Genomic DNA, 27,636 nt, shown 5'->3' on the forward strand with positions numbered 1-27,636 from the left:
GGGCGCATACTTTGAATAAAATATTTGTTATCATTCTCTTGAAATAAATGTGTTTTTTTCTTGAAAAAATACCGGTTTCATATGTATACACCTGGTAAGTTGTTTATCACTCAGTACGATGTGCAAAATGTTTTTAATTTTTGGCGAGCTTATAAAAGTAACTAATTTGTTTAATTGCTATTTTAAGCTTATTGTCGGCCGCTCAACTTTTTTCTTTGAGAATTTTAACATCTCGACACATTTAAAATTTGCTACCCAAAAATACAATCTTCACAAATTGCGCTAGAATGTTAAGAGTCGAATTTCAAAAAATATAGCAATAATATAAAAACCGATAATTTGCGTTATGTATTTACTTTTGCAAATCATATAATAGTTTCTTCTCAATAGAAAATAGCAGAAGCAACATTTTGCGAAACCTTCAGAATTTGTATTGGAGGGTGATTAATAATATAATAATTTGTTTATAATTAATAAGGTTGCCGCATTACGAACTTTTTGCAAATTTGATACAGGATAGATACTGAGCTTATAATTACTCATTTAAGTTTGTAAAATGTTTTAAATTTTCTTGGAGTAATGGGGGGAAAATTTTTAAAATTATTTTTTCGAAACAAATTGCTGACCCAAATACTTGTGCAAAATTCTATTTAATGCTCAATATTTGACACAACTACTATACAATTTTTTGAAAGGCCGTTGGAGTTTTTGTTAATTGAGTCAATTTTTACGGCTGATTCCACTGGCTTATGAAAGATGACTTTTTAACAGAATACTGGAATTTTCAGCAAAGTAATTAAATTTTCATCAGAAAATTGTAATTAATATTTAGGCCAAAAGAGATGAAATTTCATTTGGAAAAAATGATTTTTCACACCAAACAGAATATTTAATTTTAGATTTAAAAAATTTAAAAAAAAAGGAATTGCTTTGCTTTCTTATAAAGAAATGCATTTTCAACTAAAAACATGATTCTTCAAGAAAAAATACAAAAAATACCAAGTTTCAACAACAAAAATTGAATTTTCATCCCAAAAAGATTCCATTTTGACTTTCTAACACCAAAATATAAATTTTAATCATACCAGTGGATCACAAGCGGAAATAGGTCGCATATCCCTAATATAAAAACTAGAGATGGAGATTTAAATCCATATAATCTAATTAAATTCAATTCATTCCAATCTAACATCTCGTCCAAACAAGAAAAGTCGTAACTACATTTTGGGTGAGTCCCCTGTCATTCCTATTTCGGTTAGGTTGCTAGAGGACTCATACAAAATGTAGTTATTACTTTTCTTGTTTGGACGGCAGTAATTTACTCGATTCCAATCCAATCCATACCATTCTAATCCATTCCAATCCAATTGAATCCACTCAAATCCAATTTATTCTATTCCAATTCAATCTTATTCATTCCAATTCAATACAATCCAATCCAACGCATTCCAATTCAATTCATTCCAATCCAACTCATTAGACTCAAATCTACTTCATTCGACACCAATCCGATTCATTTCGATCAAATAAACTCCAATTTAATCTATTTTATTTAAATTTAATGCAATCCAATACAATCAATCTAAATCCCCTGTTAATCAAACCAGTCCACTCTATTCCAATTCAATCCACTCAATTCCACTTCATTTCACTCCCCTCCAATCCAATTAATTTTAATGCAATACAATCAAATCCAATAATTCCATTCTAATCCATCCCAATTCACTCAAATCGAATTAATTCCAATCCAATCCACTCCAGTCCACTCTTATGAATTTTTAATTCAATACGTACTAATCCAATCTATCCCAATTCGTTCCAATTTAATTCTGTCGACTCTAATCTACTCCATTAGACTCCAATCGATATAATTCTGATCAAATACAGTCCAATCTAATTAATTCCATTACAATAAAATCCAAACAAATCTATCTCAATCCACTCCAAATCAAGCCAAACCATCAATCCACTAAAGTCCAATGTATCCCAATCAAATCCACTTCGATCCATTCTCATTCATTTCAATTTAATTAAATTCAATCCAATCTAATTCATTCCAATCTAATACACCCCAATCCATTTCACTCCAATTCAGTCGAATACAATTCGCTCCAGTTCAATGTATTCCTATCAACCACACTCCAATCCAATTTAATTTAGTCTAACTTAATACGATCCAATCCATCATAATCCACTTAAATGTAACCAATCCAATCGACTCCATTCTAATCCAGTTCATTCCCACCCATTCTATTTCATTCTATTCCACTCCACTTTAATCCAATTAATTCCAATTGGTTACAGTGCATTCCAATACATTCCGTTTCAATCAATCTCAATCCACTCAAATCCAATTTATGCAAATATAATCCACTCTCATCCAATCTTATTGATTACAATTCAATACGTTCTAATCCAATTCATTTCAATCCAATCTATCCCAATCCATTCCAATCGAATTATGTCGACTCAAATCTACTCCATTCGACTCGAATTCAATTTATTCCGATCCATTACACTCCAATCAAATCTTTTTTATTCCAATTTAATAAAATCCAATCTAATAGATCCCAATCCACACCAAATAAAACAAATTCAATTAACTCCATTCCAATCCAATCCATTCCAATCCATTCGATCCCACTTTATGGGATTTTATTTCACTCTACTCCAATCCAATTCATTTCAATTCAATGCAATCTAATGCAATTCATTCCAATCCATCCCAATCCACTCAAATATAATTTATCCCAATCCAATCCACTTTGATCCATTCTCGTTTATTGTAATTCAATTGAATTCAATGTAATTCAATTAATTTTAATCCAATACATTGCAGCCAATTCAGTCGACTCCAATTCATCCTAGTTCAATTCATTCTTATCAGCTACACTCCAATCTAATCTAATTTATTCTGATTTAATACAATCTAATCCAATCCATCCTAATCCACTCAAATGAAACCAATGTAATGCATTCCAATGCCTTTCATTGCACTCTATTCCACTACAATCCAATTCAGTTAATTCTAATTCAATACAATCCAATACAATCAATACAATCTAATAAAATCCATTCCAATCCATATCAATCCACTGAAATCTAATTTATTTCAATCCAATCCACTCTAATTCTCTCTCAATCATTTCAATTCACTCCATTCCAATCCATTTTATTCCACTCCATTCCATTTTAACGCACTCTGCTCCAAACCAATTAATTTCAATTCAATACAATCCAATTCAGTCGACTCCAATCCGCTCCAGTCTAATTCATTCCTCTTAACTACACTCTAATCTAATTTATTTCAATTTAATACAATCCAATCCATCCTAATCTACGCAAATCAAACCAATCCAATTAAATCCAATTGAATACAATCAAATTCATCCCAATCCAATACATTCTATTCAAATACATCCCAATCCAATTCATTCCAATCCACTCTATTCCATTTCACTTCATTCCAATACATTACATTCAATTTCATTCCATTTCATTCCAATCCATTTCAATCGACTCCAATCCACCCCAATCCTCTTGAATCCAGTTCATTGTAATCTACCGAAAAGATTAATTAAAAAAAAATTCATGATTTTTCAATAAGATAGTTGAACTTTCAAATAAAAAGATACATGTTTAACGAAACATAGAATAGTTAAACTTTCAGTTAATAAAACAATTTTTTTTTAATTTGACGAAATGGTTCAACTTTGAAGAAAAAAGCGAGATTTTTTAACTAAAAGTTCTGATTTTAATCGTAAAAATAGTAAAAATTAATAAATGAAATAAAATAAAATAAAAAGCCTAAAGGTGTTTAAAAAATGCCTTTTAATATGAAATAAGGCTTTTTAATAAAATATTTACATTCTAAATAAACTAATTAAGCTTTCAACATAATACTTAAAATTTCAACCTAAAAAGATAAATTTCCAACGTAAAAGTGCCATACTTTTTATTTAAATTAGAAAAGATAAAATTTGTACACAAAAAAAGAGGATTTTAAAACCAAAAAGATGACTTTGTAACAATAAGGATTTCTCACTCACTCAAGAAAGAAAATTGATCTAAATCGCTAAATATTCAAGCCAAAAGACGAATTTCCTCAACAAAAATAGAATTTTTAAACAAAAAACATGACTTATTAGCAAATAATTAATTTTCCATGAAATTAATGCATTTTACCCCACTAACATTATATTTCAAACCAAGAAAATGATTTTTTTTATCAAGAAAGGAGAATTCTTAATTAATAGATATCGATTTAAAAAAAAGAACAAGTTACATTTTTATTTAAAAAATACATTTCAGGCCAAAAAATAGAGTTTTCGACTAAACAGTTACATTTGTAGCCAAACACATAAGCCTTCAATCAAAAAAATTAATTATTAACAGAGTAGTTTAACTTTGATTCAAGTAGTTGAATTTTAAATTAAAAAAGATTAATTGCCAAAAAAATATTCGAACTTTCAACCAAAGTGAGAAATTTTCAACTAAAAACGTAAATTCTAAACAATAAATAAATAAAAACGATTTCTTAATAAACTAATTTCACCAAATCTTCAAGCAAAATAGTAGACTACTCAAGCAAAAAAAATTAATTATTAACAAAAATGGGAGTTTTCATTAATAAAAAATAAATGAAATTTCTACTAAAGCATATGTATTTTCAAAGGAAAAGATAAAGTTTTAAAATATATAGCTGAATTGTCTAAGAAAAATATTTTAACTTCCTTTCAACCATAAAAATATAATTTTTTTATCAAGAAATAAATTTCTACGCATAACATTTAATTTACAATCTAAAAAGACACATTTTTAAAAATAAGGATGACTTTTGACAACAATTTTTATTTTTCTACAAAATATTTACATTTTTATCAAAAAAAATATGAAACTCTTAAAACAGTTAAATTTCTACTGAAAGAAAAAACTAGTTGGATTATTATTCAAAAAAGATTCCGATTGACGTTTTAAGATCGAAATATGAATTTCTGAACATAACATTTTATTTATTTTTCATTTTTAACAAAATAACTGAAAAATTAATTAAACAATTTTTATTTGAAAATGCAAGTATTTTGTTTAAAAATTCTTCGTTTTTGATTGAAGTAAACTGTTTTCTATTTAAGTTGAAATCACTTTTACTTAAGATATCAACTATCAAATTTTTTTGATTGCCCTTTAATGAACAAAAAATGTTTTTTTTTAAATAACATAATTGAAGCCTGAAGCGAAGAAAATTAATTTTTAGTTAAACCGTTTCATTTTGTTCAAGAAATATTAAATTTCTACTAAAATAGATACATTTTTTAACCCAAAAGACTACTTAAAAAAAAACTTAAATTTCTTCCGAAAAAGATTTCAGTTTAATTTTTTAACATCAAAATGTAAATTCGTAAGAAGAAGTAAATTTTTAAAGAAATATTTAATTTTTCAACAAAATTGTTGTGTTTCCAAACAAAAACTTGTATTGTTAATCAAGAATGATGCAATTTTTACTGATATAAATGAATTTTTAAATTAAAAAGGACAAACTAAAAAAATAATGGATGAATTTTCATACAAAGCAGATTAAACCGGAAAGGATAACATTTTAATAAAATTATTGAATGTTGAGACAAATCATAAAATTTATAACTAGAGATATAATCTTCAAGAGGTAGCAAATGAAAAAAAATTAATATAAATTCTATGCAATTAAATACTCACAAGAATATTATACCAGGGTGAACGCAAATATTTATTTTAAAAATTCTCGAATTTTTCCCTATCTTTTTTTCAATTTCCCTGACCATCAATATTTAAAGAAATTTTACAAAAATATGAATATTTTCTATTTTCTAACTTAAATGATCTACGATAAGGATAAACATTAAATATTGACAATATTTTGCAAAAAAATGAGTTTGGTGCGATATTTTGATACGTATATAATCAAACATAATTTATTTCTGTGGAAAAATGCAAGTTTTCTACTTGTCCATATAAATTATTTATAGCAAGGAGAAACGTTAAATGTTAAAAATATTTTTTGTGGAATAAGTTTAATAAACTTTTGCAATACATATGAAGTGAGAAAGAATTTCTTTCTGCAAGAAAAGATAAGAATTTTCTATTTGTTAAATTAAGTTATTTATAACAAAGCTACATACAATGATTTAGTTATAAAACTTGCTAACATTTTTTTTAAATTTAGTCTATACGTTAAAATACTTTGATACAAAGCAGATAGTAAAATATTTTTTCTTATAAACAAATGTCATTTATCTTTATTTTTATTATATTTTTCTAGGAAGAGTTTATAACAAATTTGAAGTCCATTTTCGGTTGAACAACTTTTGTCTATTCACTTTTGTGTCTCTTGTGTCGTTTTACAAGAATTTTATTTAAAACATTTTTAGATTTTGTTTTCACGATTAAATCAAAACTGCACATTCCTCTAACTTCCTCTAACTTCCATCTAACTATTTCATTGGAAATTTATTTTATTTGCTTGAAAAGTTATTTCTTAAAATGAAAATTAATCTATTCAATTTTTTCTGTAAATTTATCTTTTTTAATAGAAAATTGATATATTTCGAGCAAATCTGGTCTTTCTTGTGTAATAAATTAATTTTTGTGGTTAAAAATTTATTTATTCGTCTGGAAATTACTTTTATTTCAAGTGAAAATTAATTTTCTAAGCTAAAAATTTAACTTTATTTTTTACGAAATTTTTTTATATGCGTTTAATCTTTTTTATAGGTAATTTATGTGTTGGGTTGAAAATTTAAGAATTCCATTAAGTTTTATTTTATTTTCCTAAAAACTTATTCCTTTAACTGAAAAATTACCCAATTGTATTTTTTGTTGAAAGTTGATCTTTTATAGTGAAAAATTCATCTGTATTTTGAAGACTTCTCTTTTCTGGGAGAAACTTACCCTTGTTTGATTTAAAATTTAACTGTAAGGTGGAAAGTTCATTTGAAAATAAAAATATTTAGTTTAAATTCATGTATTTTGTTAAAAATTATGTTATTTTGTTGCAATATTATTCTTTTTGGCTAACATTTTATTTCTTTGATTAAATATTAGATTTTTTAATTGAAAATTAGTGTTATTGACTAAAAGTTTAACCATTCGATTTTGTTATGATTTTTTAAAATAGATATTTAATCTTTTTGATCGTAAATTTATCTCTTTGGTTGAAAATTTAACTATTTCGTTAAAAATAAATTTGATTTGGTTGAAATACTAATAATAATACTAATAATTCTAGTGATAAGAGATTTTCCAGGGCTTCCGTTTCCTCTTACCATAAAAAACAAAAATTTACCACGATTTTGAATTTATCTTTTGCTTTTTAATTTTCTTTTTTAGGATCGTTTGGCTCTGCCCTATTTCCATGCTTTCCCTTACTTCTTCCAATTTCTTCATCTACATTACTCCCTATCCATTCCCATCAAAAATCCATCTTACACGCTCATCGACACTCAACTGCCCCTCTTCCCCTCCTCTGCACCTCCCTAAAATATGTGCTCATGACTCCAAATCGTATTCGCATAGTCTACATGGATTCTCCTCTTCATCCATCCAATATCAACAAGCTCTCACTCCCTCTTTCATTCTAAACCGTATCACCCTACTACATTTGTCTTCTTTTTTTATTTTTTGCAGATATTCTGGTTACATCAACCCTTTGACTATCAAATACCATCTATTTTACCTTGAATCTATAATGTTTGTCCATCTCTCTTCTCCTTGTTTAATTAATAGCTCTAACTCTATGTCCTTCCATACAATGACCCCTTCTCGTGTCTTACAAACCATTCTCATATTTTTCAATTCTTCTTCAGAAACCACCTCAGAAATCGCTCATGTATGCTCTCTACTTTCATGTGTTGCTTCCATCCCCAGATCTCCACTCCATAAAATAACACGGCCCAAACCAACGCATCAAACATCTAGACCCTCATTCTCCAATCGTCCTTAAACCTTCTATTTCCTATGCCCCATACTTGGCCTATTACTTTACTTGCACATTCAATTCTTTTTCTCACCTCGAGCTCATTTTCCCCTCCTGCCTCAAACCAAAAACCAAAGTGACAACACTCCTCCAACCTTTCCACTGTTTGTCAGTTTATCTTCCAAATGTAATATATTACGGTGTTTCTAAGCCTGAAACACATCCCCTCCGCATAAGCCAGAGAATATATTTAGCTGTTACCCAATACCGTCCCCCCTTTTCCTTTTTTCTTTAGCTTCTCCTCTAGGTCTGCCAACGGCATATTAAATAGCTGTGAACTCAAAGGGCACCCTTGCCTGAGACCTCTTTCTATCCAGAATAACTCTCCTTTTTCCTTTCTTATCTTCACCCTAATCCTGGTTTCAGTAAAAATTTCTTTTATACTATCCAGTATCCTTCCTTCTATTCCCCTCGCTTGCATTGCCCACCAAATACTTTTATATTTACTGAATCAAAATCTGCTTTAAAGTCCACGAATAACGCGATTAATTTCCCTCTCTTTCTCCCTAGATTTTTTTTAACCAAGCAGTTCAGTATTTAAATGTTGTCTACGGTTCCCATCCCTTTTCTAAAACCCGTCTGATTATGTGGAATACTTTCTCTTTCCTCTATCTGACACTCTAACCTTTTTCGTAAAATTTCTGCATATGTTCTGTAGCCAACTGGCATGAGAGTGCCATTCTTCAACCCATCTTCTCCTGTAGCCTTGTTCCCTTTTAATCTATTTACTGCCGCTTCTACTTCTTCTATTGTTATTCTATTCCCTACCTCCCTTTCTCCTTCTACTAACTTTCTATTTTCCCTTATTATCCTATTTTGTTCTCCCCCTAACAGACCCTTGAAATAGTCTGCCTACTCACCCATTTCTAGTTCTTTATTCACGCTCTTCTTTCCTCCTCTTTCCTTATTTATCATATCCCAAACTCTACCTTCTTCGATCGCTTTTTCTACTTCTTCCATGTACTTTTCATTTCCCCTTTGCTTTTTCCTTTTTAGCATCCTCTCATGTTCCAGTTTTCTCCTATTGTACTCTCCCTTCTGTATTTCCCCTATTCTCCATTACTTACACACTTTCTCATTCTCTTTTAACTCTCCTTACATTCCTGGTCCCACCAGCCTATCTTCTTCCCTTCTCTTTCTGTTTGTGTACCTATCTCACCCCTTACATTCTCAATCGATCCTTTCCATCTTTCCATTAATAAGTCTACTCCATACTTTTCTAAAACCCTAATCTTCTCCTTTTCAATTTTTCTTTAAACTCTTTCAATTTATCTAACTCCCAGGCTCCCGTTTTCTTTTTTCTTTCTCCTCCTCTTTTCTTTCTCCAACTGCCTTGCATCTGGCTTCCCCCATTCAGTGTAGCTATTACCGTTTTTTTTTCAAGTGTTTTGTTAAAAAGTAACTACTGCGTAGGAAATTTACTTTCTATTAATAATTCCTATTTTTGTACCGAAAAATCAACTGAAATCTTTTTTGGATGAAAATTCAAGTTTTTTTTTTGAAATTTGACTTTATATTAAGATTTGGTTTAGTTTTGTAAAAATTACATTTTTCTTGGATAAAAATGCAACTTTCTGGTGCAAAATTCAACAGGTTTGTTAAAAGACTTGGTTACTATAAAAGGTAACTTTTTAACATATGTCTGGAATTTAGAACAAAGAAATTAAATTTTCAAGAAGAAATTATAGTTTATTTTCAAACTAAAAGAGATACAATTTTGTTGCAAAAAAATTAATTTTAAAACCAAATAGAAGAATTTTCAATCCATAAAAGTTTTTCAAACATTACAGAAAAAAACGATCACCTAAATTGTTAATCATTCAAGCCAAAAAACGAATTTCCTCCACAGAAATAGAATTTTCAACAAAAAAAAAATATGAATTTTGAGCAAAAGAATTAGTTTTCAACAAAATAGTTAAATTCTCAATGGAAGATATAAACCTTCATTTTTAAATAAATTCAAGAATTATTTCACCTCTCCTACAGTCAAAACACTTGAATTTTCAACCCTGAAGATGAATTTTGCACCAAAAAAGAACAATTTTCAAGAAACTAATTTATTTTCTACTAAAACAATATAAATTTTTTACAATAAATAGAATATTCAATTTTAATTCAGAAATAATTTTTTTTTAAACTAAATCAAATAAATTTTTAACAAACAGTTAAATTTTCAACCAACCAGATGAATTTACAACCAAAAGATTAAATGTATATTAAAAAATTTTAATCAAAAATGGAATGGTTAAACTAATGGGTAAAACTAAACATTTTAATTATTAATTGATCTTTCAACCTTATAGTTGAATTTTCAATAAACACAAGGTAAATTAAAAAAAAAGTCTTCAAAATATAGATGATTTTTTAACTAAAAAAGATTAACTTTCAACAAAGATGTAAAAGGGTAATTTTTAGTTAGAGGAATAAAGTTTCAAGAAAATAAATTAAAAACTTTATAAAATTTCAACATTTTTAACCCAACAGATAAATTTCCTACAAAAAAGATTAGATTTCTATTAACAGGTTTAGACCGCGGACACTTTATTTGATTTTTCATGTTCTAAATATATCTCCATCCGTACGGAAGTAGTGAGAGCAACAAAAATTAAAATAATTTAAACATTTATTTTTTAGTCGGATAATTTTTTACAAATTATTACTTAAACTAAATATACAAACTTAATTTATGGTCTCATTTTCTATTTCTTGATGGTTCATTGCAAGAGTTCGGGGGGGGGGGGGGGGGGGGGGGGGGGGGGGGGGGGGGGGGGGGATCTTAGAGAGGGCCTATAATCCGTACCGTTCATGTGTTTTTAAATAATAAATTATATATTGCGAGATCTTGATATTATTTCTATTAGCGCGAACCTTGATAAATTACTCCTTATGTTACGAAAATGCTAAATAATAAGGAAATCAAAATATCGACAATTATCATTCCCTAAGCATTTAGTTTATAGCTAAATATCCTTAGTTGGAAAGTTTCCTTTTTGAAAAAAATCTTAGTTCGAAAAGCATGGTCTTGAAGCTGAGCTTTTAAAATGACGGAAAAAGTAATATTCGTTTTCTTAATAGGTAAGCAATCGCACATAAAAAAATATAATCCCTTTGAGGAGAATTTATTCAAGAATTAGTTTTCATGAACTTCGCATTCATTACGAGCTTGTTTTGTAACACGCAATAAAGATTATTTGACGAGACATCATTAAAAATAATAAACGGAATAGTAAATAAGTTGAATATTACTTTAAATGATTAAATTCTGATTTATGAACTCTGATAATTTTTATTTGTAACCTTGTTATTTCTAATCTAAAGCAGATATCTAAATGAAATTCTGAAATATAACAACAAATTTATATCGTAGCCCTGCTTTCTGGGCCTCTTTATTTAATTTTTTTTTGTTGAGATACAGTAGAACCTCGATTATCCGAGGCACCGCATTATCCGAGGATCCGCGTTATCCGAGGCAACGAGACACATCCAAGCACTCCGCAGTAACCGAGGTGTATGCTCGGATAATACGGAGAATCAATAATAAAACAGATGAAGCTGATAGGCCTAATTCTGAATTCGCGCAGTAGTTAGCAATTATTAATTAATTAATAACTTAATAAAGATAACTCCACATTCGTAAGTTGTTGACTTTTATTTGCTGAATGTTTTAATTTATATATAAAAAAACATTTTATTTAAAATAAGTAATTCATAATTGTGTGAAACAAATATTTTGGATTGATACTGTTGTTCTAATCGAACATCTCTTCACTCGAATAAAGTAATTGTTTCACTCAAGTAATAAATTATTCACTTGCAAGATATATTTCTCTTGGTAAAGAGAGTGAAGTGATTTATGACCAATAAAAATAGTCTCCAAGTGTAGCAATATATTTTTTGAATAACTTGATACACGATTCGTTAAAAAAAATATTTTGGTAAAATTCTTCATTTGTACCGAGTAACTAAGAACATATTGTACCAGGTGCGCAGACTATATGGTTTCGCTATAGTAATGGATTTGTGGATTTTTTTGGTCTTCTTAAGCACTGGTTAGTTTCTTTTGCTTAAATTTCTTTTTTCTACTGCGCGAAAATAAAAATACCGTAGAACCTCAATTATCCGAGGTAATGAGGGAAGGAGATACCTCGGATAAGTGAAAACTCGCATAATACGGAAGAAGTACAACATTCGGCAGAGTTATCTATTTTTGAGATATTTTAAATAGAAAAATTAATATAAACATTTAGCAAATGAAAGTAAACAACTTACGAATGTGGATTTATCTTTATGGTATAAACATGACAACAAACGTGGCTCAAGGAAGTCGGTAAGAGAGCACTGTTTTAATCTGATCAATCGTTTTTTAGCTGCAATATCTTTTTTATTAATAATTCTCTGTATTATCCGAGCATACACATCGGTTAATGCGCAGTGCTTGGATGAGTCCCGTTGCCTCGGATAACGCGGAGCCTCGGATAATCGAAGGCCGGATAATCGAGGTTCTTCTATAAATATATTAATATAAATTATAATCACTAAAATTGCAAAAAATATATTTTCAAAGACGGACATGTTTATGTTTGTTCTTTAACTATTAAATTTTTTAAAACAATCGAACAACTTTTTTTATTGGATTGCATTGTTCTTTAAATAAATTAATATGTTAACAACTTTGTTGCATGTTTTGTATTCAAAATAAATTGAATTGCCCTTGTATAAGCCTATGCATCCAAAATATTTCTCCACTTGAGCTGAGTAAATATTGTTTAGAGCCAAAATTCAGGCCTTGCCTCAAAGTAATCTTCTAATTGTTTATATTTAATTGTATCAACAAAATATTTATTTGAAATGAATATGAAAATGATTATATGAAAGAAATCATTTCATGGAAGTTAAGAACCTATAGTTTCTTTTAAGTAATTTTAACACTGCATTTGAATGATGTAATTCACCTCTATATGAATAAAAATAATATGGCTTTCTTTGAGCCTAAGAACATGAATTCGGTTTAAAAAAATATTTTCTTGATTTAAAATCATATTTGATCATACCAAATACCTACTTTTTAAACATGAATCTGTTACAATTATGTGAGACCCTTATAATAGTTAGATAAAAACATGTTAGTAAGGGATTTTATTCGGCTGCGCGTTATAATTATTAATGATTGATACAATGAGTGAGATGTTAAAATTCCATACTTCAGACGATAGGATTCAGTTGTTGAATAAATCCGTTATTTCCATTTTTCGACTTTCAATTTCCTCATCCGGACAGAGCCGTCGAAAAAATTTGTTTTTCGTCTAGTAAAAAATCACGTTAATTTTTTTCTGTTTTTAAAGAATTAAATTAATCGATAGTTTTGATTTCTATTTCCACAGATTGTGTAGTAAAATCTATTCTGATGAATAGTTACTACACGTAATCTTCTGATAATGCAGATTTCCCTTAAATTACTCGTATCAAAAATGTAACACCTAGCTTGAGATATCGTATATTTCTGAAAAGGATTTTTCTCTCTATCTCTCTAATAACTTAATAAATAAGCTTTTATAAATAAAGAAAAGTGACGAAAAAAATGCTATTTTTTTTATTTGACATTCTAGGTGCTCGTCAATAACATGGAAATTGTTGAAATCGCATAAGTTTCATAGAGTAACATTAGTTAAAGATATTATAATTTTATATAATAAGCAACAAAAAATATAAACAAATTATTTTTTAAAGAATTTCTTCCTAAGATTTTTCATAATTTAAAGTTTTTTGAAATTGCATTGCAAGAAAATTAAATGAAAACAATATAGTGGCAAAGGAAGTTCTTCTTGAGATTATTATTGTTAATATTATAAACCAACTTAATAAACAAGTGCATTAATCAGGCATTTTTTGACAGTAAATTTGATTACTTCGATGTCATTTTTTTAAAATTCGAAACTTTATGAAAATTTCAGAAACATTGATAATTTGTTGATTAATCTTATGATTTTTCCAAAATTTAATAAACAAATGCATTATTCGGGCATTTTTCGGCAGAGAAATTCGGTTTTTTCATTGCCAGTTCTTTATTTGGGAACTTCATGCTAATTTCAGCAACATTCATAACTAGTTAATAAATTTCACGACGAGAACTTTTGAAATTAAGAAATTCGAGATAATTTTAGATGAAACTCATAATTTAATAAACAATTTAATTATATGTTTCAACAATTTTAATAAACAAACGCATTATTGGGGCATATGTCAAAGAAAAGATTTTTTCGCTGTTAGACTTTTTACTTGCGATTTCACAATAAATGCAGCTGCATTCATGAATAGTTGATAAATATTATGATTTTTCAAAAGCTGATTTAATAAACAAATGCATATTATAATTTCAGAAAAAATCATCATTATCTTATAAGTTCTTTTATTAAAAAAAAAAATTAGTAAACAAATGCATTATTCGGGCATCTGTCAAGTGCATTTTTTCACTAAAATTTTTTTTATTTCAGTCCTTTCAGTTTCAGTTTCTGATTGCTTTCATTCTTTTAATCAGGCTGCAGCATTATGATAATTCATTTGTTTTATTAAACCTGTTTAAAGTACAAATAAATGTATCAACTTGTTATGAACTTTGCTCACATTATCATGAAGTTCCCAATTAAAATGATTGATATCGAAAAAATTTGCATTTTTTCGTCCACAGATGCTCGAACAATGTATTTGTTTGTCAAATTCCTTTCAAAAAATCAGAAAATCAGAAAAGTTCGTAATTGAAAATGTTGTTTTCGACAAAACAAAATTTTTCTTTCGACAAATGCCTAATCTATGCATTTGTTTATGAAATTTATTTAAAGAAATCGTAAAATTAATGAACAAATTAAGAATTTTTCTAAAATAAGCATAAATTTCCTAATTAAAAAAAATGACATCGAAAGTCTGATATGAAATTCAGATCCGACAACTCTCTTAAAAATCTTATAAGATTTTTTTCTTTAAATTTGTGTATCCAAATCGGTCAATATTAGTGGTCTGTACTTTATTTTGAACAAAAAAAGTGATTTTTTTCTCACTGTGCGGAAATCGGAAGTTCTGTGGTTCGATTTCCAGTGCAGGGAAGTTAGAAGATCTTTTTTCAGAAAAATATAATTAAAATATTTTTAAATTTATTTTTTATCTAGTGAAAAATGTCGTCAAGTATTTTCTGTTATTTGAAGAGTTAAATTGATTGGTAGTTTTTGTTTATAATTTTACAGAATGTGGAATACCATCTACACTGTTCTATAGTAACTAAACTCTGATGATAATTCAGGTTCCATCAAAGAGTCTCTAACATAAAAAGTTCCACATTATATCAAACACAAGAAAGATTGTGAATCCTAATTCTCCTTTTCTCATTGTTATATGAAAAATTGTAAAAATTGATATAAAATATAAATTTTTTAGATCAAAATATAAACTTGTTAAGTAAAAATGCGACAAAAAAATATAAAAAGTGAGGTAAAAAATTGAAAATAGATTTGTGTTTACCATTCAGTTATCTGCTAAAAAATACCAAAAAATGTTCCTTATTAACAAAAATGGTAATAATTGTTTAAATATAATTTTAGATCTTAATAATTATATAATGTTATAATAATTATGTATAATATAACCTTGGATTCTTTAACTTGAAAAATCAAACCAAATTTTGAATCTGTAACTTAATGACTCTGGCTTTCCAGTGGGCACGATATTTGGTGACGTCTTTACGACATCTTTGCGACATACGACTTATTTACGATATCGTTAAGACATCTTAACGACATGGATATATGATGTCGTAAAGTTGTCTTAAGGATGTCGTAACGATGTCGTGAAGACGTCGCTAAACTTTATGCAAACTGGGCTGACAACAGTGTGGTAGCTTGCCGTTAGGGGGCCCTGCATACAGATTTCTTGGGGGGGGGGCAACTTTTCAGGAAAATAAGCAAAAAATTTATTCAAAAATTCTTATTTGCGGGCCTTGGGACCTTCGAGGCCCCGTATTTAAACCCATAATTTAAACATCTCACTCATGGAATTAATAATTAAACATAAATCTTTCAATTCTTTCAACCAATAGCACCATTCATTCACGTAATCACTTTTTCACTAAATGAAATAATTATTAATTTATTTGAATGCTTATATATTTTTAGTTTGGATAAAACTATTCATTTGTAATTAAGAAAATTTGTTGGTTATAATATAACCTACAACCTTGCGAAATTCTGTTTAAATTCAACGCGGTCCATACCCATGTTAAAAGTTTGCCATCGGCCTGTTTCTGGCAGTGTTATAACTTCAAATAACATTTTTAAGAATGTAGGTTTTTCTTGTCAGTACGAAAGTTAATTAGGAATACATAAATAAAAATCCTTTTGTTTTACTGTTAAAGCCATAGCAGCCTTCTCAGCCAACTTTGTCCTTGCAGTGGTAAGTCATTACTTCACTCAAGACAATGTCTGTACATTATTATTTGTTTTCATTAATATATACTAAAAGCTATTTTTATTTTTAACATTTAGGATACTCAATCTCCCGAGAACAAGATAGTGGTAAGCCATATTTTTCTGAACATATAGTTTTTGGTGTCAGTGGAGTGGTGATCATACACGCAAAGTACTTTGCAGAAATGTTATCTGGTAGAACTGGTGGAACACGTTTCATCTTAAAAGATCAAAAGTCACTTGTGGTTTCCCAAAAGTTTAGTTTATAAAAGTATCGAGCTGGGATGGAAGTCAAGAATAAATCGCAAATCAATTTTCTAAGACAAAATGTTTGACTAATTGATTTTTGTTTCAAAATAAAAAAGAGTATGCGCATTTCAACTAGAAGGGGTATATTCAATAACAGAAATGTAAACACCTAGATTCCATTCAAAGTGCAATTTTGTAAGAATTAATTTATCACAAGAATAATACATAAAATTATGTATCTTATATTAAAAATGCTCGACCACTACAGAATCATTCGGAATATTTTCAATTTAATTTTGTCATGCAGTACACAATTTGATGAAAAGTACTTCTTCTAATTAAAACTATATTTCCTGCAGTATTACTGGAACCTGGTGAAATGTACAGCTTTATGCGAGGTAAGTAAACATAATTTTATACGATATTTTAAACATTGAAAAACAATTATTTTTCCCATAAATATTGATACATTAAATATGACTGCGGATTCTTCTAATCTTGGAATATAAACCGAAATCCCGTTTTCCATTCGAGAGAATAGATATTTTTTGTCCTAGTTCACGATAAACAAGGCGTTGAATGATTTTAAATGTCTGATGTGGACTTTTGGAGCAATGAAGATTGTTAAGGTAAGAGTTTCGTTAGCGCATTTCCGCCCATATCAGCAGACAAAAATAAGACATTCCTGCCCGCTGATACGGTTTGGTACGGGCACTTTTGAAATGCGCGTGCGTCGTCGCCACCGGACGGCCATTTCATACTTTCCGCCACTTGCACTTGCACTTGCCAGGTACAATATTTGTTATTATATCTTGATCCCGAAAAAGTTGGATGCAAAAAACTAACTAGATGGAAAAGAAAAAACACATAACACTGGACCAGAACTGAAAGACGTGAATGCACATAAACTGCTATTGCGTGATATTGCTTGTTTGTACCACCAGATAGCGCGGTCAGGCTAAATTGCTGCAGCCAACCTTTATTTACTTCAGCCCATTTTGGAGCAGTGAATTAAAGATTAGGTACTGTTAACAGATGGGTCAGGTTCAAATCCAGGACGTTTAAGAAAGCTCTAAAAAAAAAGGTCATCGACTTAATTTCGTTTCACAATACGTAAACTGAATTGCGTGCAAAGATGAAGGGAAATATGTCGCAAACAGTTTTCACTGAAAGTCGATTGCGTTCATCGCTCTAATGGGATTTCAGCAACGAAAAAATGATCACCGTCAAACCCAGGACCTTAAATCCTAGGACCTTACATCCTAATAACTAAAACCCTAAACAAATATAGCTTAGACCTTTAGATCATAGACGCATAAACCGTATATTGTAAAACATCCCCTATACACTTGTACAATACACTCATCAGCCTTAAGCACTCGAACCCTAGACCATCAAATGTAAGATTTTCAAAACATAGGTTCCTACATTATCGACCTTTGAACTATAGATACATAAACCATAGATCCCCAAATCCTAGTCTCGCCAACTTTGCACATCTAAAAATACATAAATAAATATTTGGCAGTCTAGCCATAGAAAATCAAACCTAGCATTTTCAAAGACTAGGCTTCTAAACCATGAACCTTTAACCACAGATCCGCAAACCTCAGTCTTATAAATCTTGCACATCTATACAGTATATTCATAAAGCTTAGAAAGTCGAACCCAGATCTTTAAATTTAAGATTCTCAAACCCTAGGTTCCTAAACCATAGACCTGTAAACCATAGATCCACAAACCTTATTCTCACAAAACTTGCACGTCTATACAGTACACTTATAAACCTTGGAAAGTCAAACCCTAGACTATCAAACCTGCGATTTTCTTACACTAGGTGCTCAAACCCTACACCCTGAAACTGTACAAGCAGAAATTCCAAAATTCATATCATAGACTCACAAACTGTTTGCACACAAATATTAGGTCCGTAAACCTTAACATGCAGACTTCAAACTCAAGAACAGCAAATCCAAGACTCTTTGACTATGTTTTTTAACGCTGCATCTTTCAACCGTATACTTTTGTATATTAAATATAATAACTTTATGGTCATGGTCGTAAAATGAAAACTCCTTATCGCCTAGGTTTTGTGAATTCCTGTTTTAAAACAGTTAATCCTTAAAGTCTTACCTCATGAACTTTAAAATCCATGATGTGTATAGTTGATTTCCTTTAGTTATCGATTATCATGATAAAATATGTAATCCTCTCCATCGAGTAAAGTTAGCACTCTTCAAAAAGTTTTTTTTCTTAAAGATTCATAATTTTTTGTCAATTTTCTATAATTTGTATAAACTGCTTTCGGTTTATTATTTATTTTGATTTTTTATCACTATTATGATCTGTTTTTTATCATTGTTGTTTTAGGAGGAGTTGAGGAGCCTAGTGTTTGAAAATCTTATGTCAGATTATACAGGGTTAGACTGTCCAAGGTTTATTTGTGTATTGCTCAGATGTGCAAAGCATTTATCACTAGAATTTGGGGATATATAGTGCATGCGTCTATGATTTAAAGGTCCATTATTTAGGAACCTAGCGTTCGAAAATATTAGGTTTGATGGTTCAGGTTCGACCTGCTAAGGTTTATAAGTATACTGTATAGGTGTGAGATATTTTTGAGACTAAGATTTATGGATTTTTGGTTTATGCGTTTATGGTGAAAAAACCTAGGATTTAAAACCCTTTGGTTTGAGGGTCTGCGGTTCCAGTGCCTAAGGTTGATGAGTATATTGTATAGGTATGTAGGGTTTGTTTGTCAATATATTTTTTATGCGTAAATGGTTTAAAGGTCTAAGATATATTGGTTTAGAATTTCAGATTGTAGGATTTAAGGTCCTAGGGCTTAAGGGTGTAGGTTTTGAGGATCTAGGTTTCTACGGTTTAGGGTTTGGAGATTTAGGGTTCGACTGTCCCAAGTTTATAAGTGTACTGTATAAGTGTGCAAGGTTTGTGAGACAAAGGTTTGCAGAAGTATGGGTTATGCGTCTAGGATATGAAGGTTTATGAATCAGGAGCCTAGGGTTTGAATATCTTAGTTTCGGATATCTAGGTTTAGACTGTCCAAGGTTTATTGGAGTATTATTTGGATATGCAAGATTTGTTAGATGATGATTTGTGGATCTATGGTGTACGCGTCTGTAGTTCAGAATGCTAGGGATTGAAAAACTTAGGTTTAGTATTAAAGGTCCTAGGGTTTAAGGGTTTAGGTTTTGAGGATCTATGGTTCGACGGTCTAGGATTTGAAGGTCTAGGGTTCGACTATACAAGGTTAATAGGTTTTTTGTATAGGTGTGCAAACTTTGTGAGACAAATGTTGGCGGATTTATGATTTATGAGTCTACGATTTTAAGGTTTACGGTACAGGAGTCTAGGGTTTTAATATCTTAGATTTGGATATCTAGAGTTAGACTGTGTATGGTTTATAAGAGTACTCTACAGGTGGGAGATATTTGTGAGACTAAGATTTATGGATCTTTGGTTTATGCGTTTACAATGTAAACACCTAGGCTTTAAAAATCTTTGGTTTGATGGCCTAGGGGTAAAGTGCCAAGGTTGATGAGTGTATTGTATAAGTGCGTAAGGTTTATTCCTGGATATACTGCTTATGCGTGTATGGTTTAAAGGTCTAAGGTATATTGTTATGGGGTTTGAGGTCGTAGGATTTAAGGTCCTAGAGTTTAAGGGGTCTAGGTTGTAAGGGTCTAGGTTCGAAGGTTCGATGAACCAGGGATTGAAGGTCTAGGGTGCCACTGTGCACGATTTATGAGCGCATCATTTAGATGTGCAGAGCTTGTGAAATTGGTTTCGTAGATCTATGTTTTAAAGTTCTGTCGTTTAGAAACCTAGGGTTTGAAGGTCTCGGGTTTTCAGATTTAGGTTTTCTTTTCATGATTCACGGCCCGATGTCTTATTTTTTCAGTTTTTTCGATTATATTTTAAGCCTATTTCATTTTTTACGGATTTAATATGTCACAATTATAATATAGTAATTAAATGAATTGGTAGGTTCTTTTTCATGGATTTAGCTTTTTTTAATCCCTAGGAAATTGGATCGAGGCTAGAATTTTGTTCATTTTGCCCCGGCATCATCGGCTCATCAACGACTGCGCCCCTGGTTCACCTACGTCTTTCCGATTGCTCCTTCTGAAAATATTCTCTACGACTGAAAACCTCAGTTTTATACGCCCATTAAATAAAGTATTGTTTTTTCGCCCGAGCCTAATCCGCAGTCAGGTTTAATTTTTTAATTCAGCAAGATACTAAATACTTTTTTATAGGTACGCAGGATGGGAAAGGAAGTTTGTGTACGTCGAAAGGGTAAATACAGCTGGTATTTTAAAAAGGTATTCGATTGCTACCAGGATTTGTGCCCTTCAGGTATGTTTCTGCACAATATTGTATTATGTAACAAGTGCGAAAGTTGATTATTTTACTAGTGTCACAAACATCACACTTGTGAAATAGTCGTCTTCACACGTCTGGTTTCATGCGATACTTTTTCAACAAATTAATAAAAATAGCTACTTTATTATTGTTTTGAAGTGTGCGCAAATTGAGAGGTTTGATGCCTGTGAGACTTTTTAGCGACAATATGGTACTTTATTAGGGCTCTGGGTACGGGAAGATTTAAAAGCTAAAAAACTTTACAGGTATATTATATTCCCGCCGCAAAACTGACGGTAGAAGATCTTACTCTGCGCAAACATTACATACACGAAGTACGCCAAACTCCCATTTTAGTAACTTGCGGTTTAGTAATTTAGTTTTCAACACTATTTTTTACAGCGAGTGTACGGTGAATTCGATATTTGGCGTTTACAGAGTATAAGCAAGATCCCAAATATGTTGAGGTAATATACGATTCTTTCATTCTACCGGATTATCCGAACACGATGCAATTTTTCAAACTGAATTGAAGTTGGCTGTAGATCCCCAAGTACAACAGTGCTCCTAATTTTGGGAACTTTTTGTACTGCGCGTGCGTCGCGTCAGAAACCCGATTGGTTACTATCAGCGCGCGCATTTTAAATTATTTAAATATTCCAATTTAATATTTATAAAGAATAGTGATTGGGAAATGAATAAAAACTAATTTCCTAATCCTCGAATAGAAATTTTGAGTGATAGACGAAAAGATAACGTGATTTTATTGCAAAATAATGTTATCAATTCTGACTTCAGAAAACACAGTATTCTTGATTTACTTTTGGTAATTTAGTGATTTTATTTTTGGTCACAATGTTGGGGATAGAGAAGAAATAAATTTAAAAACTCGACGGAAACAAGATTAGTCATTGTGATAAAAAAAGTTTTCTCTCTCTCAACACAAAATCTATAATATCTTTTATTAAAATAAAATTATTTTTTACATGTCACTCCATAATATTATTTTAAGATAAGGAAATTACTGTTTTAGAATTTTCTAACCAATGTTTATAATAAATATTAAATTCGAATAATTGTACTATTCAAAACTAGTACGTCAAGAGTAACCATCCGGGCTTACCGGCGCGACGGGTAGGTTTTTTCTGGTCCGAAATTTCATTTTCCTTAAAACTCACTTTGTCGCAGAAACCACTAGATTTAATGACAGTGTAGATATAAATCAAAAAAAGCGACCCTAACGGTGAATTCAGAGAAAATTGAAAAATAGGCAACTGATAATAAAATGATGATTTTTGAAAGATTCCACAGTATATAAATATTTCTGAAAGATTTCAATGATTTTTCAAAGATTTGAAATATTTCGGCAAGATTTAAAATATTTCGCAAAGATTTTCGATAGATTAAAAAGAGTTTACAAAGACATCAATGCTTTCCCAAGGATTTTAATAATTTCAGAAATATAACTAAATTTTTCAAAAATTTTTAAAAAATTTCAAAGGTTTCTTTGCAAATGTTTCCAAGGATTTCAGAAATATTTCAATGATTTCCAAAAGATATACAAGTTTTCAAATATTTAAAAAATATTTTTAATAATTTACAAAGATTCAATAGTTTTCTAAAGATTTCAAATGTTTTGCAAAAAAATCGGATCGTTTTAAAAGATTTCACAAAGGCTTTAATGATTTCTAAAGATTTCAACAATTTAAAAAATATACCGAATACCGATTTTTCAAAGATTTAAACATTTTCACAAAGATTTAAAGATTTTCACAAAGATTTCGAATATTTCGGATAGATATAAAAGAGTTCAGGAAAAGTTCAATGATTTGTCGAAGATTTCAATTATTTAAAAAATATGACCAAATTTTATAAAACATTTGAAATATTTCGCAAAGATTTTACAAGCATTGCAATAATTTTCCAAATATATCACAAAGATTTGAAAGGTTCCGGAAAGATTTTATATAGATATAAAAGGTTGCAACGACTATAATGATTTTTTAAAGATTTCAACATTTTTTTTTAAATATTCTAAAATGATTTCAATTATTTCCGAAACATTTCAAAGATTTAAAAGATTTTATAAAAATTTCAGACAGATTTGAAAGATTTAAAAAGATTTTAATGATTTTCGAAAATTTAAATTATTTAAAAAATATTAGCAAATACTTGTAAACTATTTGAAATATTTCGGATAGATTAATACTATTTCACAAAGACATTAATAACGAAGACCTGGACGGTTACCAGATTAAGAACAAACTATTTAAAAATGCATTTTGGAATGAAATATCTTAAAATTCATTGGATTTTAAAAAATAACTTAACACCCTTAGAATCACCCAAAGTCTATCCAATTCCGTTATATCTCTAAAAATAACACTTGATTGATTACTTAAACAGGGTAGACGTTCTAATCAAAGAATTAAGGTCATTTTGGTGTTGAAATTAATTAATCTATAGGCCTCTGACTCTCTTCAGAGACTCTCTTTTTATAAGTTAAAAAAAATTATATCTTAAAAAAAATATTGAGTTTTTCAAACAACATAATCGAATTTTAAATAAAATAGTTCAACTATCAACCTAGTAGTGCATTTTTTATTTAAGATGATTAATTTTCTAACAATAAAGTGCATTTTTAACTAAAAAAAGATTAATTTTTAATTAAAAATAGAATTAAATTTTAGTTGAAAAATTTCATTGTCAACTGAAATGATTAATTTCTATCTAAAAAAGATCTATTGTCAACCAAAAATGGACTTCTTAAATTTACAGTTAAAAACTTATTCTTTATAAAAAACAATTTTCGACTAAATAATTCACTTTTTTAATAAACAAATTGATTTTCAATTAAAACGATGATTTTCAAAACAAAAAATGAATTTGAAAAGTACATTCATTTTTAAGGAAAAGAAATCATTTCCAAAAAGAAAAATTAAATTCTCTGTTAAAAAGATTAATCTTCATCCGACATAAAACAAATTTTAACAAAAAAGGTTCAGTTTTCAATAAAACGTACGAATTTTCAATTAAGAAAAGATTGAATCTTAACAAAACATGAAATATTCAAATTTTTCATTAAAAAAGATTTATTTTCAATCAAAAATATTATTTAAGAAAATTCTTAATTTTTTAATTTTTTAAATTAATTAAATAAATTTTTTTAATTACAATTTTTAAGAAAATTGTTAAGCTTGAAAACAAAACAGTTGAATTTAAATATACAAGTATACAAAAAAGTATGTATTTGCTTAAAAATCCATCATTTGTTTGTAAAAATTAATTTCTTGAAATGAAAATTTAACTATTTTGTTTTTATTTGAAAATTGACCTCTATTATTTCAAAATAAAAATTCTAGTGTTTGTTGAAAAATGGATGTATCTATACATTATACTTTCTCCCTTTTAAGGGTTTGAGAGTCTTCAAAAGCCAGCATCAAACAAAAATTTTTACATAACTCCTACTCCTAATATTCTCAGCGGAAACGAAAGCCCTACCTCTATTTTTAAATTAAGTTTTCATTTAAAACTGAAGTTTTTTAACTAAAAATGCAATCATGACATTTTTTGCTATAAATTCAGCTACCTGTTTCACTTCTGAAGTTCATATTGTTTGAACTTCTAATCAAGAAAATTATTCAACATTAATAAGATGTAATTCTTCGACTTTTTATTTTTTTGTGTGATTAATTATGAAAAATAAAAAAAATAAAATGACTGAGAGTAGAACTCCTTGCTTAAGTTATTTTTACATGATTTAAACAATTTTTATTTGTTCAAACAATTTTCTCCTCATAAAATCATGAAAAATATATGATCTTATTTTCAAATAATCTTCAATTGTTTTAACAATAATTATTTTTCTAAACATTTAAAACATATTTTTCGGGCTTTTTTATATTGCCATGAACGTATTTTAAACGATCTAAGTATCTATTGATCTCAACTTTGGCATGTTGAGCTACTGCGCTTGCCTGGCGCAGCGACCCTCATTGGTCGCTGTTGGCGCGTCATTCAAACCAGGTATAATTATAAATTATTAAAATTAAAATATATACTTATTACAGATTGCATATTAATAACAGAAATTACGTATATTGTGATTTAAGGCGATAAACAAATATAACGTGTATATTGTGTAATTAATAGCTTTTTTTTTGGTTCTAAAGATTAACTTGCATTTCACCAGCAAATTTTGAAATAAATATATTTCTAGCATTTAATGTAATACGTATAAATATTCACATAATTTCGTTTAAAAATTTCCAATTGCAAAAAAAAAACAATGATAATTCATAAATACCTCAAAATAGCATTTTTAGCTCTAAGCAGTTCTCTTGAATTTAGAGATGTTACATAATGAAGCTCACAATAAGGTAAGAAATTATCATTGTTAATAATAAGAATCGACACAGAGTCTATTAGTACCAAAAAAATTCGGCAATTCGTACAGAAATTTCGTTATAGACACGGCTCGATAAATAAGCATTTTTGTTCTACAAAAAACTTTGTTAATGAAATACAAATTCATATTTTGAATTTAAAGAAAATAAGCTGTTATTTAAAAAATATAGACATTGTTATTTTTTTCTAACCTGACATCACAAATCACGTCATTTTTAATATTAATGTACAATTTATATTAATAATATATCGTAATTTCGATAATTGTTAATTATACCCGATTAAAATCGCACGGCATGAGCGACCAATGAGAGTCGCCGTGACGGGCAAGCGCAGTAGCTCAACATGCCAAAGTTGGGATCAATTGGAATGAACAACGGAAGACTCTACATCCACTCGTGAAAATATCGCATTTTCTTCACAAGTGACCAAAAAATTTCGCGTGAAATTAGCTACAGTCGGCATACTCTATGGACATCTAATATCGAATTTTCAGAACACAAGTTGTGAAAATACATTACTAAGACATTTATTGTAAATTTTCAACATAAATATTTAAAAGTGTATTAATAGCTATTGCAGATACACAACTCACTCTCGAAGGTTTTTGTGGACCCGTATATCAACAAATGTTGAGAAAGGAAGATTCAAAAAGGAAACTTTCCACTTCAGGCAGTATGTAAATTTTGGCCCGTCGCAGGTAATATGTCAGGTGGTGAAGAATAATCAGGAAAAATAGTCTGGTCCATACTTCAGAGGGTGCTAGTGTTCCCAATACTATTTATATGGGATTTTTAAGCTTCTGTATTTTGCCACCCGAGATGGTACCTTTTTATTTCGTTCTACCGAGATGGCACCTCGTCATTTGGACACTTCGAAATTACATTACCCCACGACTGTTGTGCACTTTTCAATTAGAAGTGAATATATAAAAATGTAATTTATATACTAAAACATTTATGTGTTATAGCCTATAACAAGACAATTTTTCAACAAAATAATGGAATTCTAAATAAAAACTGATTCATTTTCAAAAAAAAGTCGAATTTTTAATTATATAGTACAATCGAATAGTCAGGAACCATAAGGGGCTAACCCATCAAAATTTAAAAATTCACAAGTTTTACGAAGTTCCGCAAAGGCAATCCCAAGACGTACTGGCTGAAAAATTTTTCCGTTCTTCTGAAAAAAATTCCAAATAATGGTTGGCCCCTTATAGTTCTCGACCACTGCATTTTTAACCAGAAAGCATTGTTCAGTTATGAAAGAAAAAAAATCACCTAAACCATAATATGTTTAGAAGGTGAATGATTTTATATATAAACATTTTTTTGAATAAGCATTCCTTATTCAAGTTTATTTGTTTTTGAGTTAATCTAAATATATAATTTTCCTATGGTTCGTGGAAAAATTTAAGGAAAATCTCAAAGACATCAGGTATGTTGAAAAAGTATAATTTTTATGTTTTTTTGGATTTTGCGCAGTTTAAGGAAAAATTTGCATCCGGTTCAAAGATATTTCGGATCTTCAGACCATAAAACTATATCTGAAATTTTTTTAATCTTTCAATATTATGCCAATTGCCCTTTAATTTTCAAAAAATTCTGACTTTTTTTTTAGAAATGTTTTAATATCTTTTGAAAAATTTTAAATTTCATTTTTCAAAGTAAGACGTAGTAAAATCTTTTGTGGGAATCTCAAGACAGTTTTTTGTGGTCTTTAAGATTTTTAAACTTCTGTAGAAGCTTTGAAATGTTTTTCGAAATCTAAAAAAATTTAATACATTTTGAATTCTTTACAAAAATAGTTTTTTAATGTAAGAAGGCATCACAAATGTCCTCAGTAGTCGCAAGAAAAGTTTTAAAATATTTTTTGAGATTTTTCAACTTCTTTTAAAGCATTTTTATTCAAAATTAAACAAATTTTCTACAAATCTTGTAGATTCCATTATGAAAGTTTTGGAAATCTTTTAAAGTCTTTGTGAATATTCTATTGAAATTAAGTTTTAAAAAATGTCATGTCAAATTTTTCCATTAATTTTAGAAAGAACTTCCAAAATTTCAGAAATGATCCATTTTTAAATCTTTTCAAAAATGTTTTCAACTTTTAAACTAATTTTGAATCTTTCTAAAACTT

The 27,636-nt window shown here is 29.1% G+C and overlaps 1 protein-coding gene across 2 annotated transcripts in view; it reads left to right on the forward strand.

The window, feature by feature from the left end:
* LOC117170681 overlaps positions 1 to 26,386 on the forward strand; it is a 119,220-nt gene extending 92,834 nt beyond the window's left edge. The window contains exons 2-7 of one of the 2 annotated variants that reach the window (XM_033357659.1): positions 16,407 to 16,444; positions 16,537 to 16,566; positions 17,067 to 17,105; positions 20,988 to 21,087; positions 21,360 to 21,428; positions 26,074 to 26,386. In XM_033357659.1, coding sequence (XP_033213550.1) covers positions 16,407 to 16,444; positions 16,537 to 16,566; positions 17,067 to 17,105; positions 20,988 to 21,087; positions 21,360 to 21,428; positions 26,074 to 26,183 — 386 coding nt within the window. In that variant the 3' untranslated portion in view covers positions 26,184 to 26,386. The remainder of the gene's footprint in view (positions 1 to 16,406; positions 16,445 to 16,536; positions 16,567 to 17,066; positions 17,106 to 20,987; positions 21,088 to 21,359; positions 21,429 to 26,073) is intronic. The other variant, XM_033357668.1, reaches the window with a different exon arrangement.
* The last annotated feature ends 1,250 nt before the right edge of the window (positions 26,387 to 27,636 follow it).

Source organism: Belonocnema kinseyi, chromosome 1 (assembly GCF_010883055.1).
Source record: "Belonocnema kinseyi isolate 2016_QV_RU_SX_M_011 chromosome 1, B_treatae_v1, whole genome shotgun sequence".
Classification (NCBI taxonomy): Eukaryota; Metazoa; Arthropoda; class Insecta; order Hymenoptera; family Cynipidae; genus Belonocnema; species Belonocnema kinseyi.